Consider the following 20,170-nt stretch of genomic DNA (forward strand, 5'->3'; position numbering starts at 1 on the left):
CTGATACCCTTCAGCTGCAGTGGCATACCTCCCACTGAATTCTCCCACTGAACGTAATCTGGACACTGTCACTAGTGTTTGCTTGTCATCCTCACCTCGCATACTGCAGGGTCTGCATGTCCAACAGCCTCTGGTTGAGCTGCCATACCAGGGAAAAGACAGAAACTATTATTTAGGTTCTGTTTTGCACAACAGCTCTCCTGGACTGTAATCTGCAGAGGCACGGAGTGGGGGGGCATGTTCCACCTCATCACCTTTGAAGGAGGAGCCCAGCTGCTATTAGCCCCTGTCCCACTGTCCCCTGCTCGGAGTCCATCAGGAGATGCAGCTAGAGAGGGGCACGCTTGTGCTCTGGAGCTAGGCTGTAGCCTCAGGCACAGAAGGCAAGGCTTGCAACTTCTGGAACTGAATAATTTCCTCTCAGCCTGGTTAACCTGTCTGTCTTTTCAACATCCACTGCTGCATTGAAGGCAGTCATGGCAGCAATACACAAACAGCGTGGTAGATGCTGTGTAGGACAGTCATTGAATGAAACCCTCATGCTAATGCAGAAGTGCACTGGGGACCTACCCTGCGTGATCCAAGACGGCAAGATGGTTCTTGGAGATCTCTCCCAAATGAGGGACATCATTTGAGACAACCAGTTGCTAGAACCCTACAGGCACTGCACACTTGTGAGCAAGGCAGTATCTCTGGATGCTGCAGCTCTCTTCTGCCTGCAATCCGTCTCTAAGCCTACACTCACAACTGGGTTTCTAGGTCCACTTTGGACCACAGAACCCAGGCAATGAGGACCAGAGACCAGCAGGTTTGGGTGAAAGGGTGATGCAGTCAGAGGTGGGGAAGCTACTTCCTCCATCAGCCCCACGTAGCCAAAGGGCCAGTTCAGGCAGGGCAAAAGCTCAAGGCGAACAAAAGGCTGAAGTATTTGCTGAAAGACGTCCCACCACAGTGTGAATGCAGTCCCACCCGCCCCATCCCCTTCTCCCACAGCCTGAGGAGGAAGCCTTGGTACCTGTTTATTCTTTAGGTCAAGGGAGAGCTCATAATCGGAGGCAGCCGCATGGGAACACGAGGCCGCCCCTTTGCTGCGCTGCACTCTCACTGGGGAGCCCGTGTGGTGGAGGCTCGCCTTCTGCACCAGAGGGGAACACCCCGCTGCCTGCTCTTCGTGGAGCTCCGCATGCTGGGCTTTTAGCGTCAGGGTGTCGGACCTGCCTTCCTGGCCACTCTGTCTGCCGGCCTCCTTCGGATCCTCCGTTTCACACCCGGCTTTCTTGCTTGTGGAACCGCTGGGATCGTCACTGTGAAAGAAATGCAATGTTTTGCTTTTTTTATTTGTTTTTATTATATTGGATTTATGATCATGTTTATTATTCTTCACTGAGCTGCATTTTAAATGTCTGGGGAGCCTGGGCTGTGAGGGGTCTCTCTCAGTGATGGATCAGGACTGTGGGTTGATGCAGCCAAAGCTCTGATCCCTCCCTCCCTAAGAGGAGGCACCCTTGTATGAACCAGTCCTATGATTCCTGGAGCTGCCTGGCTGCCTCTGCTCCAGGTGCTGCAGCTGGAGGAGGTGGGGAACCAAGGCGGGTCTTATGGCCTATGGACAGCTCTCCTGCCCTCTGGAGCAGCTAGCAGCTGGCAATCACTCCTGTGCCCTTCCTGCCTATTGATCAGCCTCTCTCTGCACATCTCAAGTCCCATCTGGCACTGAGCCAGGACCCCAAGGACCCTGTTTTCCCTTGGAGTTTCTAAGGGCATGTGGAAGATGGGCAGAGGAATGTTGCAGAGTTTCCAGAGGAACTCTTGGAGAGCTGAGAGTATAAAGAGCCAGCACTTAAGAGCCAGCCAGCACTTAAGCACTTAAGAGCCAGCCAGCCCTGAGATCCTGACTCTCTAAAGTATGTCTGCAATACAGGCATAGCAGCCTGCAGAGCTTCCATGAAAGAAGCCTTCTCTTTATGACCCACAAATTGCTGTGCCACTGAGATCTTGTGGAGAAAGGAAAACACTCTTTTCTCCTGTCAGCCACAGCAGCAATTGTGTGAAACCAGGGCCTGACAACAGTGCACTCTAAGAGAGATGACATTTTGCTCCAGGCAGGATGGGATTAGCATATGTCTGATCCATTGAAGTGCTGAGGAAATCTATAGTTAACCCTTCTTGCCAAGTATATTCCAAAATCATCTGATTTCAAACAAGGGTTTGGTATTCTGGGAGGCTGTTTCAACCATTAGTGTGTTTGTTCATCATTACATTAGCCTCCTTCCAGTGGCTACAGAGGAATAATTTATGATTTCCAAGAGTGTGCAACCCTGCATGGACTCTGGCTTCCACTGCACCATGTCCATCAGACACATTGGTTTCCAAGGAATGACTATTTAGCTGAGAGCAACATCTAGTTTGGAAATAATTTCTACAGAACCAATGCATTTAATTCCACTGAAATCAAGGATATGTACTGCCTCCCATATTTAAACACCATTAAATTATTCAACTCACATCTGAATCATATTTATTTCTCTTGGATTTGCTCCACATACAACTAGTTCTGCTATTATCTATATAATAAATCATTTTATGATTGATGTTGATGTCAGAGCAAAAAGAGGAAAATCAGATATGATTTTCTGTAGTGCCCAAATTACCTAGAAGCATTTAAGTCTTATTTTCAAAAGTGGTGCAAGCACTCAAGAGCCCAAGTCTTCTAACTGTAAATAGACTTTGCCTCCTGAGCTTCAGCGTACTTCTGCACACTTACTAGTACTTTAGGAAGTATATTCTCTCCAGTGGCAGCTCTTCTGTTCAATAGATTTAACAATCAAATTTAGAAATATTCCCACATTTTCTAAGGGAGCTCCACATCTGATGAAGCAAAGACAGTACCACAACTTCAGAATTATGAAAGATGAAAGATTTCAAGGTAGAAAACTTCTTCTTTTATACAGATGCATGTAGTCACCAGTTAGATTTACAAAATATATTCCCAGAAGAAACCAGTCTCTTACATAAATGCTATGTAACCAACTTTGTCAAAGCATATTAAAATGATGTCTTTGCATATTCATCAATCAGGAAATACCACCACTAAAATGAGGCATAAAACTATTCTTTTAGGTTGTACACCTTATAAAAGTTTTCACTATTCTATTCCTGATACTACACTTTTTTCTACACCTAAAGATACACTCCTAAAGTATGTAGCCATTTTTAACTCCTTCTGTTCTACGTCCATCCACATTGCAGGAAACCTTTACAAAAGACTTTTCCCTTACAGCTCTCACTGCATGGGCAGCCCCTGTTCTATACATTCTCATTTTAACCAGCAGAGCAGCAATTTTTATCCTCAGCTCAAGGGGTGACCAGGTGACATAGATTTGATCACGTTTTCGTTGAAGTGCGTGCCGAAATCCTCACAAGTATTTCAGTGGGAACTGGACTGTGCCCTATAAAGCAATTTCTGTTAGACACATAAGCTCTGATTCAGCAAGACACACATCCCAAATTGCTCTGCTGAGTCAAGGCCTCAGTGCACAGTGTGCTACGCAGACCTTCTTCAGGGCAGATCAGGGCCCGAGGCAGTAGGCTAGAGAGCCAGTTGACTCCCCTTGGAGCATGAATGGTCTCTAAATGCCAGCAAATATTCCCTGACATGATGGTCCTCTAAATGCTCACACATATGCTTAGCTTTGTTTTTCTGAGGACCTTTGCTGGCTGCTCATGGCAGAACATGAAGTGTGTGAGCAAGAGCTTGCAGCCTTCGGTCCCGTTGCCCTGTAAGGAGTACATCACCTCTGGTGGGCGCACACTATCTGTCTGGTTTTCTGTCACACACAGTTTAGAGCCTGAGTGTCACATTCACAGTGACAGCACATCCTGCATGCACTGCTAATACAGAAGTAAAACCAGTAGGGTTTGTAGTATCACAGAATAATCTAGGCTGGGAGGAAGGCTGGAGGTCTCTATTCCAACCGCCTGCTCAAAGCAGGGCCATTTTCAAAGACAGATGGGCCTTCTCCAGGCAACTCTTGAATATCTCCATACACAAAGATTCCTCAGGCTCTATGAAAAGCCTTGTCACTTAAAGCCTGACCAGTCTCACCTGGGTGTCCCACAAATATCCCCTGCATAGCTGCCCCTTTTCAGCCAAGCCCAGAGCCATCAATCCCTGCCCCAGCCACGCTGTAGGAACACTGGTCTCCAGCCCTGCCACAGCTTTCCCCATTATGTGGCCACAAACCCACTTGATTTGGACCCTGAAGACTGAGTCCCCAACTTGACCTTGGATCTGCCTCATCACCATGGACCTAAACACTGATGACTGGGCTGTGTCTGGTGCTGGGTACCCTCACCGGACCTGATTCTGACCTTGGCCAAGGGGGTAGAGGACATTGGACCAACCCGGAATGGTTGGAAACCCCCTTTAACCTCACTGGACATTTAGTTTATTCCTCCAGACACAGGAGGGCCCTAAGACTGCAAGCACTAAGTGCACACACTCAGTCACTGATGTGTAAGAAGCACCGTCAGCCTCAGCGCCACCCTCGCGGGGCATAACTGAAGCCCCTGCAGACACAGTGCTGGGATAAGGACACAAGCTCCTCACACGTACACATCAACCTTGCCTTCCTCCTCCGTGCGTGCTCTGAGCCCAGTGAATACACCCATACAGAATGGATTGTGCTTAAGCGTGGAATTTTCTGCGGGTCAAAATTCGGTCAGATCAAAATCAGATTCCACTGAAGCACTCAAAGGCATTTTTCAGCTAGATGTTTTTATGCTAAATATAAACTTTTTAACCCCATGCTGGTTTGGCTGTTGTACTGTTCAGAACACAATAGCAAACACTCTTGCTGAAGTGGGAATAGTTTCTACATGTTCTGTTGTGGAAAGAAAAGATAATAAAAAATGGCTGAACCAGTTTTACTTAGTGTGAAAAAATCTGGAAAAAATACCTACTTCACCTTTGGGCAAACCTGGGAAATTTCATTTTCAGCTGGTATACTTCAGTGACTTATAAGCAGTGGAAAAAATGAGTTTGCTTAGCAGTCTGAATGTTATCATTACAGCCCTATGGTTTCACTTACCACCTGTATTCCTCCCAGTTTTATTCCCATCTTGAACCTGTTTCTGAGGAAGTGTTTTGGGGAGGCTTTTTTTTTGTTGTCCAGTAGCAGCAACTGATGAAGCTCCCAATAAGAAATAAAATACACTGCTAAAGATCAAAACTGATGCTGCAGTTAAATACAGGCTAAAAACTTAACAATCCTGATTTTTTTCCCTCTGTCCTGAGTGACAGAGTTGATTTGCATCGGTAGAACACAGGTTTTGTTAAAAAATGAAGGCTCAGGAGATATTATAATCACAATAACCAAAAAAAAAAAAAACCAAACCCACCAACAGTAAGGAAAGTAAGTAGGGCAAGAATAGGCACTGTAACATGGAAGATCTCTGAGAAAAAAAATGTTATTAAGCAAATTACAGGGACCCACTTGTTTTCCCTTGGTAAGTAAACAATCAGCCTCCCTGGCTGTGAGATGAAGAAGGGGAATGGATCTATTGCACATTCTGTTTCTTGGATGAGAAAATTTGTCTAACCACTTGCAATAATTAAAAGTCCCATGCAGAGTCTAAGGTGTGAATCCCAAAGTCCCGGCCCAACTCCAACTAGGTTAATTTAGTTCTGTATCCCAGCATCACCCCTGCAGTTTCAACTGTAATCGGTGTTCTTTACTTGCTGTCCTAAGGTATCATATACCACCATTTTTCACAGCTTTTACAGCTACTCTTGCATGATTAATTCAACAATTTTCTGCCAGTCATACAGTCAAGTAGGGAAGGTTTGTAATTTCTTTGAATTCTGTTTGATTGAAAGTTGTAATATTAATGTAAATCACTTGCAATCAGAATAAAAAAAAAAAGGTAAGACTAAAAAATCAGCTGTTCTCTTCTTCCTAGATGTTCCTATCTGACTTTTATGACCCGTAGCAACCAGCTTAGTCATTATTACAAATAGATTTCACCTGCTGTAAAAAAAAATATCTCTCATGTTTCAGGTATCTCCTGTACTTTTGCACTGCTGACTTATTCATGCCTGCTGCAGACAGCAACCAGGTTTGTTAACAAAATCGGTGACTACAGACAACCTGACTCGGGGCTTATATAAAATACTTTCACCAGTCTAGCATTTCAAAACAGGGATATCAGGGTTTTGAGCTGAATCCTAGTGTTTGTTTCAAGAAAGCGGGATGGTGAAAAAGCTCTCGCTGAGACAATTCAGCTGGTGCTCATAAATGTTTTTATTTAGCACAAGTAAATAAGACTTCTGATACTTAGCTTTTATGTGCAGGTTTCTCAGGAAGATTTTATGTAAGGATTAGAGTAAGGGAAGGATGTAGGGAGATGATAGAGGAGAAATGGTATTATGTAGACGATTTTTTATGACTCTCTCTTTTCTCCCTTCCTGCTACTTTGGAAATGTAAAGACCAAATCAGTGATACTAAATTATCAAGCCAGAGAAGCCCATATACCCATTCCTAGTAGTATCAGCTCTCCATGTCTGTACAGAGCTGTTGCATCACTGTCTGTCCTGGGAGAGATTTGACTACTTGTCATTTGCTAAAGCATGAGGATGGTGCCCTTCCTTGCATACTCCTCATCACCTCCTTGCTTCTAGAAATACATGTTTCCAGTTTGGCAAAGATCTGTACTTCTAACTGACAGCTGTGGAAATGAACCATGGTTATCTGCTGGATCTTGACTGCCAGGCTTAAACATTCCCATACTTGATGACTTGAGTAACAACATGCAGCCCCTTCCCCACAAATCTTTAATGACAATTTCAAGCTAGACCTACAGGCAGAAACACACAAGTTGGGTGCTCCAGACACTACATTCCATTGCACCACTGTCAAAAATCAGAATCAGTTCAAGTCTAAAACTAATTTTCAGAGCTCTCACAAAAGTGTTTACAGAGTAGCTGAGTGACTAAACAGGACTCAAGGGCCAGAAGGGCTATTCTTCTCAGGGACAGTAATGTTAGTGCTGTAAGAAATTAAACCTGAGCTTTCTCACTGATCACTCCAGAGCTAAAGAGCTCCTGTATGGTCGTGACACAAAACTCATCTCTTTGCTCCTCTCTCCTCCAAGAAGAAAAATTTTTTTCAGATAAATAAGAGCAATAACAGAGGAACAAAAAATGGCAATGGCACTTCTGGATTTGGTGAGTGGTTTGAGAAACCAGTCACCCAAGAAGAGGATGTTCAGATGCGCTGTTGCCAGGTATAATGGTTATGCAAAAAAGTCTAGCTAATTGTACGGAAGGCTGTGAGGTGTTACAAAAGTACTACAGAGGCGAAGACCACATTGCTGTTTCCCATGTATAACTTACCAAACACCTTCTTCACAGTATTCAAGGTCAGTGAGCAGGATTGTGACCCGTAACAGAGGCAAAGACTACATGGCCTAGTTGTGAAAGACCACAAAAATTTAATACATTTCACAGAGCTCAGTATGAGGATCTGTTGGTTATTGTATATATACTGCTCTCAAATTGCCATAAGTGATTAATATTATGATGGCCTGAGAGTCATATGAGACTTCGAAGCTTCACAGATGTCAGAATAAAAAACCCTTACAAAGTGCCCTATAGAGAATTAGAAAAAGAGGTCACCAGCTAATGTCAGTAGAATGGAGTCCAGACCCCAAGTCTGCAAGAACCTATGCTCACTCTGTCTTTCCTGAGCTTAACTATTCAGGAAAAAAAATAAATCAACTGCTGACTTAGCAGGGTCCAAAGTGCCTTTTCAGTTTATAACATTTCAGTGTTCCCTGAGGACACCCATGACATATGGGTGAATGGGTTCATCAGAATTCAATGAAAAAAAATGGCTGAGACAGGCTTGGTAATATATTATGGGATCTTTTCAAGGTTCAGAGATTTCTGACGTGCAGGGTGTCTGAGTGCAAAAGAATTGCTTCTGATTTGCTTTTAAGTTCAGGTTTTAGGGTGACTTGAAGGCAATGCTCCCTGGGAGCATGCTGAAACTGATGGAAGGCAAAAGTCTCTCCTGCCAGAGAGGCAGGGAACTTGGAATTTGATCTTGGCAAATCATCCCCTGCCAGCCGAGCTGCAGCTTTCTCAGACAGTCTCCTCCAACAAAGACAAATATAGGAACAAGATTCTGATTTTGTCTACATTCACATAACACCTTGCAAAGCAGTGGCATCAAGCCATCTTCTCACACTAGTTTTACCCAAGAGGATTTAATGATAATTAGCTGAGCTCATTACCTATCTCAGAATATATAATCTGTTTCATAAAAAGGCCAGCACACACACCTGTAAAATAGATTTGACAGTAGGGTACAGTAAATACATTGGAAATCAATTAAATTTAACATCCTTTAGCACAGACTGAACCAGGCAACATCTTTTCAACATTGCTTAAAGTGGTTTTGGTGAGATGTACATTAAGCAGACAGATAATGTAATAATACTATCAAATGCCTCCTGTCCCACGGGGACCAACCTGCCAAAGTCAGGGCCTTCATTTCAGATTTCGTATTTAAACTTGATCCCCATGTGCTGTTGTAATTCCCACATTGTTGTGTTGCTGTGCCTTTTGGTACAGAACAGCACTATAGGAATTAAATTTTTCTGAAGCACCCCATACCCTCATGGCACAAAGATGATTGTCCAGGTGTCAGACTGGGCTGGCTGCTTGTTGAGGGCCTGGCTCTCCATGAGGGACTTCAGCCACCAGAGGATTAGGATCTCTCTTTTTCATGGGGAAAGACAGGCTCTTCCAGGGGGTAACTTGGAACAGCTAAGGCAGCTCTCACTAAATGAAAAGTGGTGGTCATGGTGCAAGGTTGGCTGTGCTGCGTGGTGTGGTTGTCACAGTTTTTTTCTTATAGTTCCTGTGTGTGTCTGGGTGACATCTCATAATGGCACTTTGGCCACCCCTCTGGCATATCCCTCTTTCCTCTTCCCTTCCTAGCCACGACTCCTGTTTCTCCAGCTGCAGGAGCACAGGGCTCAGCTTAGGAAGTAGAGCCCCTTTCTGAGCTGCCTGTCACATCTCGGGGCTTGACATCCCAGGCTGGCTCTGTGCTGTCTCTGCAGGTTAGACAAGGAGGTCCCACAGCCTGTCACTGCAGAGAGGGTTACCTATGGCTGCTTCAAACTGGGCACCTGTGCTTATCACTGAGGTGTGAAAAGCACCAAGTGGATACTGAAGGCATGGGAGGCCCTGCTCTCAGGGTTTAATTACTTTTACTTTAACCCTGGACCTCTCTTGCCTCTCCAATGTTTGGTAAACACGACCTTTTAGAGAAGGAAAAAACAGATGGCATCCTACATTAGTGTAACTGCCCGCTCAGCACCCCGGGAAAGAGAAACTTGGCTTCTCAGCAGCAGTCTTTCTGCCACTTCAACTCAGATCTCTTGGCTCTTCGTCCCCGAGGCAGGTTTGAACATCACCAAATTCACTGACAAAAGCCTGCCAGTGCAATCATGCAGAAGATAGAATTTCACTGCTAAAATGAGATGAATTCAGGGCTGGGAGGCAGCAGAGTCTCTATAAGGAAAGGAAATCTTGCATGTCCCCTCAGCCCATTGCTCTCCTAATTCAGCTGCCTATGAGCTGGGTGAGGGACACAGCTCTTGGCATTTATAAACCAAGGCAAGGCTTCTGTGGTCTTCTTTTTCCACCTGTTGTGATGGACCCTACATTGGACTGCACCTCTGGGTTCCCTCCTAAGGGATCAGGGTAATTGATTTCTGAAGGCAGTTGAGTGAGCCATTTCACAGGAAGATCTTCTTGTGACTCAGAAAAATTTTATTTCTATTCTCAAGTATCTTGGCTGTTTCATCTCTTGCAATCACTGCAGCCCAGTAGAAGGACACTGCTTGTGCCAAACCAAGCAGAAGGAAACCCAGTTCTCCTCAACAGAAAGAGTAACACAGCTTCAAATCACCATCCTGCTCAATACAGACAGTCCAAACGCCATTTACCAGCTTTAGGAAATCGGATATGATCCAGGTTTTAACTTTGCCACTGTGTTCAGATCTAGGGGTTTGTGTTGGCCTTTGGCTGAAGACCAAAATAGAAACAGCAAGGCTAGCATTCCTTCCTCCTCTTCCCAATCCAGTGACCACCCCCACAGCCTTACGCAGTAGGCACAAAGCTCTACTTTTCCAGGTTTTAACCAATTTTATCACTGCTGATTCGCTCACGCTCTGATCCACTTCATGTCACTTCTCTTCCCCTAGGCTTCATTCCTTTTTCCATCTTTCCTCACTCCCATTTGGAAAACAGAATGACTTAGCAGCTTACATATTTGGTCATGCAAGCTCATATTCCCCTATGGCACTTAAAATTCACTTACCTATGAGGAATGAAAATTATTCCCACCTTTATTCTCCATACTCAGACATGGGACTTTTGGAGCATGATCATTAAGTAAAACTGGAGTTTTCCTAGATGAAACCAATCCTACTGTGTGGTTGAGCAGTACTCTGGCTGTTGCTAAATGGCTTTATGCCAGTGGATTGCACCAAAGTCAGTGAAGGATCCAGCCCAATATGCTCTATTTTAAGGCAATCTAACATCCTTATCAGATCCAGTTGTGCTGTAACAGCACAGCAACACTTCTCACAACATCATTCTATGTCATCCAGTTTTGTGCATCTTGACCCACCACTCTCACATCAGTGTATTTATGAAACTACAGGCATCTGTTATATTTTGTCAGTCACCCTGAAAGACATGCAAAAGAGTACCAGCAATGTGTACATAGGGTAGCCTATCCTCATCTTCCCTCTTTCTCTAAAAGATGGAATGAAAGAGATTGCAGTCAACCTAGGCAATAATAACAGCATCATGACCTGTTCAGAGGAAAGCAGCAACATATCAGTTTGGGGCATCACAAAGGTGACATACAGCTCTAATCACTACACAAATACAATTCCCAGTGGGATGATGGGACAATCTATGTGTTGATGAATCAAGGTGCCAGCCAGAGATGGTTAAAAATTACTAGAACACACTTCCAAGTGGCATGGCCAGAGTTGGGCTCTTCTGTCTCAAAAGAAAAATCTCACTGAACTCAGGTCCTGTTTATGCCTTGAACAAGCAAGGTGACAGTCCCAAAAATGTCCCAACTTTTTTACACCCACTCCCTCACCTATCTAGATGTTTTCAGAACCCAAACAGAGTGGCTTGAGCAGCTGTACAGTGTGCTCCACTTCAGCATCTCAGATTCTTCAGTTCTTCCTGAAACACATGAAAGCCTGCCAGGGCCACATGCAGAAGAAGAAATTCTAGTGCAGAGATGATTTTTCAAAAGGAGAGCTTATTGTATTTGAGAACAGAGCCTGTCCCATGGGGGTGGTCAGAAGAGGAGTGAGTTAGAGTTGCAGAGCACAAAAGAGACAAAAGGCCTTTGGATTGAGATCACACTACAAGAAAATGTGTAATAAAAGGCCACAGCCTCATTGCTGTCACTGCCAAAGAATGCTGGCATGAACAGGACTATTCCAGCCAAGGGACCTGCTCATTTATCTCCTGCTCATATGCTCTTGTTCCCTCCAGTTTCTTCTTTCATTTAAACTATTTTTTATCTTCCTGCTTTTCCTGCTCCTTCTCTCCTGTCATTCTTCTCTGTATAGCATGTTTGCCATTCATTTTTCTTACAGTAGCACTGTTACATTTGTTGGGATGAGTCTGTCTCCCTTTCTTTCTCATTGGCTCCTTTTTTTCATCTCTTTGCCCTATCTGTCTCTTCCTTACAAGCCATTAATAAGCCTGTGGACAGAGGGTCTACAAAAACCACCTGTCAAGTTCCACAGAACCACACCATAGTGTACAAAAGGTCTGGAATGGCTCAGTTTTGGCGGTGGGTACGTCTTGACTGATGCAGATCAGGTCAGATGATATTAGTAGAGGATTAGGATGAATGGTGTGAGCTCCACCACAGTCCATCTGCTATTATTTTATCAACCGTCTGTGCCTGCTTTTCAGTGCTAGATACAGGAATATTTCCAAGGCTGGCATAGCCTCTTCTCTTGCATCTCTGTGGCATTAGCACACAGAAAACACAGGATACAGCAGGCATTTATATTGCATTCCCCCAGTACCAAAAAGTTGCCATGTTACAGGCAAGGAATTCTCCACAATATAGGGGAGAGAGAACATGAGGATCATCTGCAAGCCAAGAATGAATTGTCTGGTATTAATGCAACTAAGTGATTAACGGATCTCAACAACTGTTGAAAGTGGCTTCCACAACTGTAAGGTTGGCTATGATTGATCCTCTTTCACAGATATTACCATGGCCCAAGAAATAGCAAGCACTGTCACATGTGGGAGAAGAGTACTTGAATCCAAGTCCAAATTCCTCTAGGGCAGGACTCAGGCAAGCAACAGAAGCAACTGGGGAAAAGGAAGGACTGGAAGAACCTGTGGCTAGGCAATGGCTGTGTACAGCTTCAGGCTCTCAGAAAACATGTGTCTGATGGGCACCCTTGCAGTTTCAAAATAAGATACTTCAAATATGGATTTTTTTGGCCTCTCTCTCCTGGCATCTTCCACTTTCCTGAAGAAAGGTGTTGATGGGGCAAACAAAGAAACCAACATGACAGGGAGACTCCAGATTCCACCAGAAATATTTTTTTTCCTGTTGAAGAGCCCATCTATTCCTTACTTTACTTCCCCACCCTCATGTTCTCCACACTTGCCTGAGAGTGGCTGCACCAGCTGTTGGAGAGGAGCTGAGAAATGTCTGTGTGGAAGATAGTGCCAAAATGTCCTGGTGGATCTCCTTTACGGGACTGAGACGCTGCATCTGAAACTGACCTCCTGTTTCTTTGGATGCTTCCAGAAAGAGCCATTCCTCCCAGGTCATAGTACCAGAAGAATTGCCAACTATACCTCCCTGCAAGAGATTCCCAAGGTTGTTGGTAACTATGATGTTAAGGATGTTCTCTAAAATATTTTTTGCTTATAATTCTAAGTGTTTCCATATTTGCCCTAAATCTACATTCACTAAACATCTTTGTGATTCTGGACCTAGGCTCCTGCAAAGCAATTAAAGTTGCTAGTCCTCACTGTACAAAACATCCATAAAAAGTAAGGAATCTACTCACTCCCTAGCTTAGGAAGAGTTCAAATCTGGGTCTAGACATTACTCCTCGCCCACGTCTTTGTGTCAGACTAAAATTCAAACTCTGAAAACTGTGAGCCGGGGGAATATTTATGTGAACTTTGTTGACCCATCCCTGCCTGTCTGCAGCATCCCTGCAACCTCCAATCGTACTCTCTGGAACAGGATTATTAAATCTACAGGGAGGGAAGAATAAGAAGTAGATGAGCTGTTAAGAAGCAGAAAAAAAATCTTCTCTTCATGACTGTGACCTCAATAAGGAAAAGAAATGAGAAGCACAAACAGGATGTGCTAGCAAAGCAGAAATGTTGCTCAAACTTCTGTGTGTTTTCAAAACCAGTGGTGTGGAGGACTTTGGCAGGAACGCAAGAAGTCAGACTGAAGAGCTTTGTGGACTGTGATTTGTCCCCAGAGCACACAAGACACAGACCATGGGTGTGGAGGCTTGCTTTGCACTGGCATGTCCACAACCTGTTAAGATTGACCTGGAGTGTTCTCCATTAAGAATCAGAGAAGAACTCAGCCTCCATTGTCCACTAATTGTAGGAGCATCCACTTGACACTGCCAGCTGGGGGCCAATTAGGCAGAGTTGTTATGCTTTTTAAGTGGAAGCTTACAGATCTGAATTGATATAGACTAGAATCATCATCATGTTTCACACCTGAGACAGAGCCACTGAGTAGCTCTGAGATGAAAGGAAGCACTGACCTCCCAATTCTATATCCAACATCCTGCCAGTGATCCTAAGTCAGAAATGCTAATTTCCCATTTCATGAGCTGGATTTGCATTCTTTCTGTGAGGCAATCTTTTACAAGTTCAGACAAGATGTTGAGTAGCTCAGTTGTTTTACTGTAATGCTTAAAGAGTGATGGATACTGGTGGAAAACCATCATTCCCCACTGTTTATCAAGGTGCTTCAGTAGTGTCCAGAAGGAGAATTCACTTGGTGAGTGGTTCAGTTCTCAACAACTTCATGGGCTTCAGCCTTAAGGGACATCTCATTCACAACCCAAACAAAGTCTTGGGGATTTCTCAGGAGGATCTAACTGTTAGAGGACATAGAGTGATCCAAGGGCAAAGTGAGAGCTGTGCTGGGAGGAGAGATGCTCCTGGGCTACAGCAGTGGGGAGCCAAAGAAGGACATGATGTTGTGACTGTGCAGTGGATAATATTCATGGCTCTTTTTGTGCCAATGCCTTCCAACATGACTTCATAGGACAAAGAACAAATGTATGTTCAATGGAAACAGAGTTCAGGTAAAGAAATGGGAAGAATCAGAGAGAGCAGATCTCCAGAGGTAAATGAAATCAGATTTTGGTCTTTAAACATGTGCTGCTTAAGGGGTAGCATACTCCTATGCAGCTCAGAGAGCTGGGAAGAAAGATGTTTGAAGGTTTGATTTGAAAGAACCATCCAAAATGTGCCCATCTACTTATCAGCCTCCCACATATACAAATGCAGCAACAAGCACAAAGGACCTCTTCCAGCAAGAACCTGTATTTTCATTTCAATACTTTGGTAAGTCACAAGTGAGGCAAGAAGGAATTTCACCAGAACTGCAAGGAAGGCTGGCTTGGAGATTTTGCTGATGGTTCACAGGTCTCCTTACCACTACCTGGTGCTGTGATGCCAGAAAGCAACCAACCTGCTACAAAGACTAATCCAGCAGGCACTTTAGAAATGAGTCCACAGCTGTCTGAAGTCTCAACTATATTGAGTTACAATTTCATTGGTCTGTAATCATGAAGTAAACACTTCACCAGTTGCACTAATCATGTTTTAATCCTGATCTAAGCAGCAGTTTCCCTACTCAAAAGTGTGGAAATATTACAGGAAAGTATGAACAGAGTTTGCCCAACTTTTCCATAGATATTTCAGACCCTAGCCCTTCTGCTCAGTACACCTTCAAGCCCTTCTAGAAGACTGCTCCCTCTTCCTGGAAGGATTCTGGTTCCTTTATCTTAAAAGCAGGTCAGGCCTCATCTGCACTTCTTATAGATAGTAAGGACTTTCCCACAAATGCAGTGGAACATCCTCCCTTCCCGAAGATTTATTCTAGGATTTGATCCTGCCCTTTACAGAAATGTACCCAGATCCCATCCAGTCTCCCTTGTGACACGATGCTTCAGCACTCCAGTGCTATCCCCATGTCCATTGCCGAAGTGGACCTGCCCCATGCGCTTAAAGTTTTGTGTAGAACTTTTCCCATTGCTGGAGGAGAGGTGATTTTCTGATGATTTCCTATTCAGCACCACAGGGGAGCCAGAGGCAGGCTCCAAAAAGCCTGTGAAAGGCAACTGAATGAATATACTGTTCCCTCCAATTGTGACTCCATCATTTCCTCTCATTACTCTAATAGAAACAAATCTTTCTCATCTCAGTCCTATTACCTCACACAAAGGAAAATGGTATGTAATCCTGTTAGAGCTGGGCTGCTGCTGGACACATTTTAAGGTCATTGTTCTGGGATGCCAGTCTCTACTGTGTGAGACTGGGAGAGGTTGGAAATGCAATTACTAGGCTATTCAAATCCCCAGAATGAAACCCCACTGTTAACAGGCAGAAGCCATCAAGAAAAAGAGCAGTTGCTTTATGAAATTACAGGGTTTGGCTAAATCAGAGTCTGATCAGCACCTCAGTAAAGGAGCAGAGTTGGCTCCTACTGCCATCCATGGAGTTTCTTCCTGTCACTAAACCTGATCTTTGGCATACTCAATGGAAACCCAACCTGCAAGATGGCTTATGGTCATGAAGCCAGTAGTGTACAAGTCCATTGGAGACAATGGTGGTCCATATACAGGATTTATACTGCACTTTGAAATGGGAAAGCCCTTACAGTTCAGCAACAGGAATCTGCCTTCTGCTGCCATCACCTCATCTTGTACTTTGGCTCTGAGCTTCTTGGCAGAATCTGGGATCAAATCTATCTCTTAATATTCATGGCCTACAGCACCAGTCTTGCTAATTGCTGGTGCAACCCAGCTAAGCAGCCAGGTGGGAAATTTGCGTTGCTAAACTCATGGAGCTGTTACTTCCCCACAAGGAATTCACATGCTGCAGGAGAGAAGGGGGCTGGCTCTGCTTGTGGCAATCAGTGAAGCAAAGCAGAACAATATGAGTGGGAATAATCCCAATCACCTCATTGAGCTGGCTTCTGTTGAGTGGTTAGACACTGACATGTTCCTAATCATTCCCATCCATGTGAAGCCGAGGCATCTTTAGCTAGATTGGTAGCAAAGAAAGAGTCAGAAATCTTGCAGACAAACATTAGGGAAGACCACACAAGAACGACAGTGACCATCACAAACTACCAGCAGAGACAAATTTTTGTCCCAGATTGTTCCTGGCAGCCAACCTCCTACTGTCATTCCCTGCATTTCCTTCCTCTCCTGCCCCTCACTTGAGCTGCATGGCTGCTCTTGCTGGTCTCTCCTGCAGTCAGGCACTCACTCGTCTTACTGCTTTGATGTCCCTTTTTATCTTCACCTTGCCTGCTGTGCCACCCTCCTGCTGGCCATCTTCCCTCAGCCTCCCAAAGGATTCCTGTCCCACAAGACGAGGCTGGGTTCCTACTGAAAGCAGGACCATTCTTGCAGGTCCCAGAAGGACGGGATGTGGGCTGAGGTAGAGGAGGAGAAAGCAGCCGATCACCGCTGGAGCCTCCAAGTCCCTTGAAGAGATGAGAGTCACTTCCCTGTTTATGCTCTTTATTAGTCCCTATTCTCTTTAATCGGCTTAGACTGATGAGCCGAGGCAGCGGCAGGGATCAGCCGGGCTGTTTAATTAAAGGATTGCAGCTCAGCCTTGCAGTTTGGGGGTTTGTGTAAATGAGCTGCAAGTACATTATTTAATCTGCTGCGCAGAGAGGAGTTGGGGCATTAATGAAGCAAACTCTAATTAAAACTAGATGGTTGATGGTTATTAGTGGCATCAGTTTTGACAGGATTTATCTCATTTAGGGAAACTATCATGGAAGGGGGAAAGAAAGAATAAACCCAAGCTGGTTTATCAAAATTCACCACAGCACCACTTGTGACTGGCTGTCCATTCAGTGGGACACAGAAAAGCTGCACAGGGAGCCCCTATGTACCAGGTTTTCCCATCAGGAGACCTGATGAGCTTATTTAGGGATATGCTTGGCTCACCCAGGAACTGATTGCCTATTCAGGTTGTCTGACCCACATATTTCAGTCTTGATTGACTTTTGTTCTGCCTTGGTTCCATGGGGAGCTTGTTCATGATGTGAGCAGGGTGGCAGGCTCTGTAAATAATCTGATGAGCTTCTCCAAGCAGCATAGTGAGCCATTTCAGAACACCACATGGACATCAGCTCCACAGTGATCCTGAGTTTTTCCCTCCCTGCCATTCTTTTGCCTTCCTCACTGCAGTGTATATGTAACTTCAGACATGAAAGAAGCCCATGGCTGACTGCAGGACGTGGCAGAGACTAGGAGATGTTTTCTGGCCAGCATAAAGCTGTCTGGTGAGTTTAACAGTGCTGCATGTGCTCTGCTTTTCTTCTGGCACAGTGTGGGAAGTAGTGATGCTCTTTTCTCCTGAGATGGTCAGGTAGGGAGATCACACATAAAAGCTGCTCTGTTTCAAAGAGCAAAAAATTCTGTGTCTGTTTTTCACTTTCAAATAGCCATGGTGGTTTCAACCTTTTTTTATGTCTGCACAGCGTATTGTGTCACACACAAACAAATTCGGGACTGCTATTGGAGTCTGGAGGCATTAGAAATGGAGAGGACAGAAGAAAGTCCTGGGGAAAAAGTAAGGAAAGCATGAGGCCTGCAGAGTGGGACAAGTTACAAAAGGCATAAAATGGACAGGCATAGATCAGTAGGAGAAGCCCCTTAACTGGAAGCCCAGATGCAACAAGCAGTGGAGGTCATTGTCATTCATCCACACTTCAGAATTTCCTGGCTCAGACTCATCTTTGGATGCAACTTGCCAAATTTGTTAAATTACTGAAACAAATGGTTGCTTCTTCTTCAATTTACCTGTCAAATCCCAGCAGTAGGAGGGCAGACAAACTCAGGCTCAAGGGATGGGCAGGGCCTTTGAGAATCACCGGGATGAAAGGAAGGCCTGACCAAGAACTTGACAAAAACAATCCTAGAGCCAAAGACTGTAAGAATGTCAGCCTTGTAGAAAAAGAAAATACTAGAAACAAAGGGAACTGATCAGAAGTAAGATGGAGGCTGCAACAAGAATGGGGCAGGGTCAAGGACGAGTGTATGAAGATAGAACACCATGACAAAATTGAGGTTTGATTCAGACAAAATAGAACACTTAACCAAAACTGTCTCACTCCAGAAATGCAAAGGAGAGGTTGCTGACCACAGAAATATCTGTAGTCTCCTCCTCTGCTGTCTCCTTCTCTTTCTTGCCAGCATCCCCCATCTGCCATGGAGGTGCACGGGCTGTCATGCAAACTTTACCAACGCTTGAGAGCCCTTAGCACAGACGTCATGGGGGTTACCCCTTCCATTTTCATACACAGATGGGCAGGAGGGGTTCTGCTTCTTTACCCTGTCTCCAAGCATGGTTGAACTCTACTTTCAAAGATAGACACCCACCCCCTCACCCCTGTTCTCTTCACAGTTGTCCAGCACTTATATTTTTTTCTTGGAAGGAAATCAGAAACTACAGTCTGCTCCAGTGAGCAGAACAAACAAGAGGAATATAATTTTAAAAATGCTGTAGCCTCACTAATGCTGTAGCCTCACTCTGCCCAGTTCAGAGCCCTCCCTAGTAACTCAGGCTTCTTACCAAAGGTCAGATGTAAAAGTCTAGCAGTGTGATGAGAGAAATCTTTAAAGAGAAAACTCTTTGCTGTTGACAGAATGGTGATGAGGGCTGAGAAAAAGGAGATGATCTGTAAGATGGAAGTTTGGGAAGTTGTGAGAAGAGAAGGACATGGCAAGAACAGAAGGACAAGGCCAAGCACAGAAGCTATATGCAGTACATGCATCTCAAGTACTTTTGAAGCTCCTTGGACCCCTTGCTCTTGGCACTGATGTCTCTCACTGATGGGGGAGGGCTACGAGAATTGCTGGTGTCCCCACACCTGGCTGGACTGGATACAAGTTGGTGATAGTTAATAGTACCTGTCTATAATTGTTCTCTGCTGGCAAGCTCAGACCATTTCAACACATGTAAAACTGCTCCCCCTAGCCTGTCTCAGGGTGAGAGACAGAACCCTGAGTTTGGTGACTTTTGCTGTAGCTTAGAGGTTATGGATCAATACTGTGTCCAGGAACCTTACAGTGTGGGGTAGCTAATTTGAAGGAGAAGAGTGAAGCATGTGTATGTCAGTGTCACCGTGACACAGAAGGGTAAGAAAAGGTACAAGTGTGAATGTGGATTGATGGAAGCAGATGTTTGAAGAGAGGTTGAAAATACCTTTTTGAAAGTGAATGGGTGTGTGAGAGTGGAGGCCAGAGAGGGTTTGCAAGCAATTACACAACAGTACAAACAGTAATCTCTGGGAGTGAAAAGAGACAGACAGCAGTGCTGGGGACATGGGACATAAGGGATGATGGTGGAGGATTGGCATGTATAATACGTGAGTTTTGTCTGGGGCAAGAAGATTAGTAATGGATGATAAGGAAGTAGGAAAAATAAAGGTCTGGCTGGCAGCAATTTCCCACCTTGGTGAGGAGTCTGGAGATGAAGGCTTCTGCTCCGCGTCAGCTGCTGGGCAACAGAACTGGTGTAAAACAGTTTCATTCCTGTAAGAAAAAACAAACCATAGTAGGTCAGTGTTCAGTTCATTTAGCAGAAAACTCAAGGGAGAATGTCTTTTTCAGAGCTGTTCCAAGGGGACAGCGAACCCTAGTGATGCTGAAAGAGTAATCTAATTATTACATTAATATTTTGTACTCCAAGGTGCTGGGGAGCAGGGAGAAGGCGGCTGGTTGGAAATTCTATCTATCTTCATCTCCCTTACCTTACCTGTCCTGCTGTTGATGTCAAGCCATAGAGAATGGGAC

At 44.6% G+C, this 20,170-nt stretch overlaps 1 protein-coding gene across 6 annotated transcripts in view; it reads right to left on the bottom strand.

Moving 5' to 3' along the window:
- IQSEC3 (IQ motif and Sec7 domain 3) overlaps positions 1-19,909 on the bottom strand; it is a 55,059-nt gene extending 35,150 nt beyond the window's left edge. For 4 of the 6 annotated variants that reach the window (XM_018080734.3, XM_018080736.3, XM_018080735.2 and 1 more), the window contains exons 1-3: positions 19,829-19,909; positions 12,746-12,942; positions 1,016-1,304 (exon numbers count right to left, since the gene is read on the bottom strand). In XM_018080734.3, coding sequence (XP_017936223.1) covers positions 1,016-1,304; positions 12,746-12,912 — 456 coding nt within the window. In that variant the 5' untranslated portion in view covers positions 12,913-12,942; positions 19,829-19,909. The remainder of the gene's footprint in view (positions 1-1,015; positions 1,305-12,745; positions 12,943-19,828) is intronic. The other 2 variants (XM_018080737.3, XM_029963609.1) reach the window with 2 other exon arrangements.
- Positions 19,910-20,170: the final 261 nt, after the last annotated feature.

The sequence above is a fragment of the Manacus vitellinus genome, unplaced genomic scaffold (assembly GCF_001715985.3).
Source record: "Manacus vitellinus isolate BGI_N305 unplaced genomic scaffold, ASM171598v3 scaffold_5_pilon, whole genome shotgun sequence".
NCBI classification, from domain to species: domain Eukaryota; kingdom Metazoa; phylum Chordata; class Aves; order Passeriformes; family Pipridae; genus Manacus; species Manacus vitellinus.